This window comes from Corvus brachyrhynchos, unplaced genomic scaffold, assembly GCF_000691975.1.
Source record: "Corvus brachyrhynchos isolate BGI_N302 unplaced genomic scaffold, ASM69197v1 scaffold193, whole genome shotgun sequence".
Classification (NCBI taxonomy): Eukaryota; Metazoa; Chordata; class Aves; order Passeriformes; family Corvidae; genus Corvus; species Corvus brachyrhynchos.
Window position 1 is genome coordinate 471881 of NW_008237087.1, and position 2454 is coordinate 474334.

The 2454-nt window shown below is 65.2% G+C and overlaps 1 protein-coding gene across 1 annotated transcript in view; it reads left to right on the forward strand.

Moving 5' to 3' along the window:
* ADCY6 (adenylate cyclase 6) overlaps positions 1–2454 on the forward strand; it is a 12239-nt gene that overhangs the window by 6193 nt on the left and 3592 nt on the right. The window contains exons 13-16 of the mRNA XM_017728680.1: positions 8–184; positions 1408–1583; positions 1665–1694; positions 2114–2243. Of these exons, the coding sequence (XP_017584169.1) occupies positions 8–184; positions 1408–1583; positions 1665–1694; positions 2114–2243 (513 nt within the window). The remainder of the gene's footprint in view (positions 1–7; positions 185–1407; positions 1584–1664; positions 1695–2113; positions 2244–2454) is intronic.

The following is a 2454-nucleotide window of genomic DNA, read 5'->3' on the forward strand; positions in this document are numbered from 1 at the left end:
CTGTCTCCCCCCTCTGGCCCCCCAGTTCTCCTGCAGCCGCGTGGCCCTGCGGGACTGCGCCGCCCGTGAGCTCAACATCACCCCTGGGGCTGTGGGGCCCTGCCAGCTCCGGGCCCTCAACTTCTCCCTGGGGACCCCCGCGGGCTCCTGCCATGGGGACGGGCTGGCCTGTGACTTCCCCGAGGTGAGCGGCCACGGGCACCCTCTGGCACAGGGCATGGGGTTGGGTTCCTACAGGGGTCCCTGCTGGGGCCAAGTCCTCCCTGGGCACTGGCAGAGGGTCCTTGAAGTTGCTGGGCGCTGGCAGAGGGTCCCCATGGGTGTAGTGTCCCCAGGGATGCTGGCATGGATCTCTGTGGGCATCGTGTCCCCAAGGGTGCTGGCACGGGGTCCCCATGGGGGCAGTGTTCCCCAGAGTGCTGGCACGGTGTCCCCAAACATGCTGGCACAGGGTCCTAGAGGGTGCAGTGTCCCCTGGAGTGCTGGCATGGGGTCCCCATGGGTGCAGTGTCCTCCAGGGTGCTGGCATGGGGTCCCCATGGGTGCGGGGTGCCAGCACGGGGTCCCCACAGACACCGGGTGCTGGCACAGGTCACTCAGGTCCAAGGTCCTCAGCGGGTGCTGGCACTGAGCCCTTGAGGTTGCTGGGTGCTGGCACGGTGTCCCCAGGGGTGCAAGGTCCCTGTGGGCGTGGGGAGGTGCTGGGACTCCTGGGGTGCTGCAGGGTTCCCAAGGGTGCCATCCAGTGTTCCCAAGGGGCTGCAGGGGTTCCTGGAATGCTGTCTGGGGTCCCTGGGGTGCTGCAGGAGTTCCTGGGGTCTCAGCTGGTATTCCTAAGGTGGCAGAGGGTTCTTTGGGTGCCGTTCGGGGTTCCTGGGGTACCAGCTGGGGTTCTCGGGGTGCTTCAGCAGTTGCTGTGATGCTGGCTGGTGTTCCCAGGGTACCAAAGAGCTCCCAGGGGTGCCCTCTGGGGTTCCCAGGGTGCTGCAGAGGTTACTGGGGTGCTGCAGAGTTCCCACAAGCGCTGTCCAGGGTTCCCCAGGAGTTCCATCCTGAGTTCCTGGGGTGAGGGCTGGGGTTCCTGGGGTGCCATCTGGGGTTCCCAGTGTGCTGCAGACGTTCCCAGGGTGCCATCAGGGATTCCCAGGAGTGCCCGCCAGTATCCCCAGGGTGCTACAGGGGGTCCCAGGGTGCCATCCCGCATTCCAAGGGTGCTATCCAGGGTTCCCAGGGGTGCTATCCAGGGTTCCCAGGGAACTACAGGGGTTCCTGGAATGCCAGTCCTGGTTCCTGGGGTGCCATCTGGGGTTCCCTGGGTGCTGCAAAGATCCCAGGGGTACCACCCAGTGTTCTGGGTACCATCCGGTGTTCCTGGGGTGCCGGTGCACCCCACCATGCCCCCCCCAGTACTTCAGCTACAGCGTGGTGCTGAGCCTGCTCGCCTGCTCCGTCTTCCTGCACATCAGTAGCATCGGGAAGCTGCTGCTCATGGTGGGCATCGAGGCCACGTTCCTGCTGCTGGTGGAGGGGCCTCACGCAGCCCTCTTTGACAACGCCGACCTGCTGGTCCTGGCCAATGCCCTGTGAGTGCCCCCGGTCCCCCAGCAGTCCCCACCTCGCAGCTGTGTCCCCACCCCACTGACCCCTGGCTCCTGTCCCCACAGGCCCTCCTTCAATGTGACGCAGGGAGAGTGGTGAGCAGCAAACTGGAGCCAGTGGGGACCTGGGCGTAGGGGGGTGAGGGTGGGCAGAAGCAGGAGGGTCCCTTGGGGGTCTGTGCTGCAGCACTGGGGGGTGGGTACAGCCTCGGGGTCTCTGGTGTGGGTTCAGCTTTGGGGTCTGGGTGCAAATTTGGGGCTCCTTTGGGTGAGTGAGTGGATCTTTGGGGTCTAGGTGCAGATTGAGGGTCCCTGGGACGGACAGGTGAATGTTTGGGGTCTGGGTGCAGGTTTTGTGCCTCTTGGGTGAGTGGGTGAATCTTTGGGGTTGGGTACACATTTGGGGTTCCCCTGGGTGGGTGAGTGGATCTTTGGGGTCTGGGTGCAGTTTGGGATCCCTGGATGGGTGGGGGCTGGTCCCTCAGCCTGTCTCAGGGATCCCGGGGGTCCTGCAGCCTGGCGGAGGGGAAGGTGGCCCTGCGCTACGTGACCCCCGTGGTCCTGGCCGTGTTCGCGCTCGCCCTGTACCTGCACGCACAGCAGGTCGAGTCCACCGCCCGCCTCGACTTCCTCTGGAAGCTCCAGGTACGACCAAGGTGTGGGGGGGCTTGGAACAACCCTTTCCCTGCATCCTGGGACTGGGACCGACCCCCTCCCTGTACCCCAGGACTGGGGTGACCACGCAGTCAGGATTGACCCCTTCCCATACTCTGGGACAAGACTGACCCCTCTCAGCACCCCAGAACCGGGGTGGTTGTGGGACTAGGACTGACCCTGCTCCCTTGGGAATGGGGTG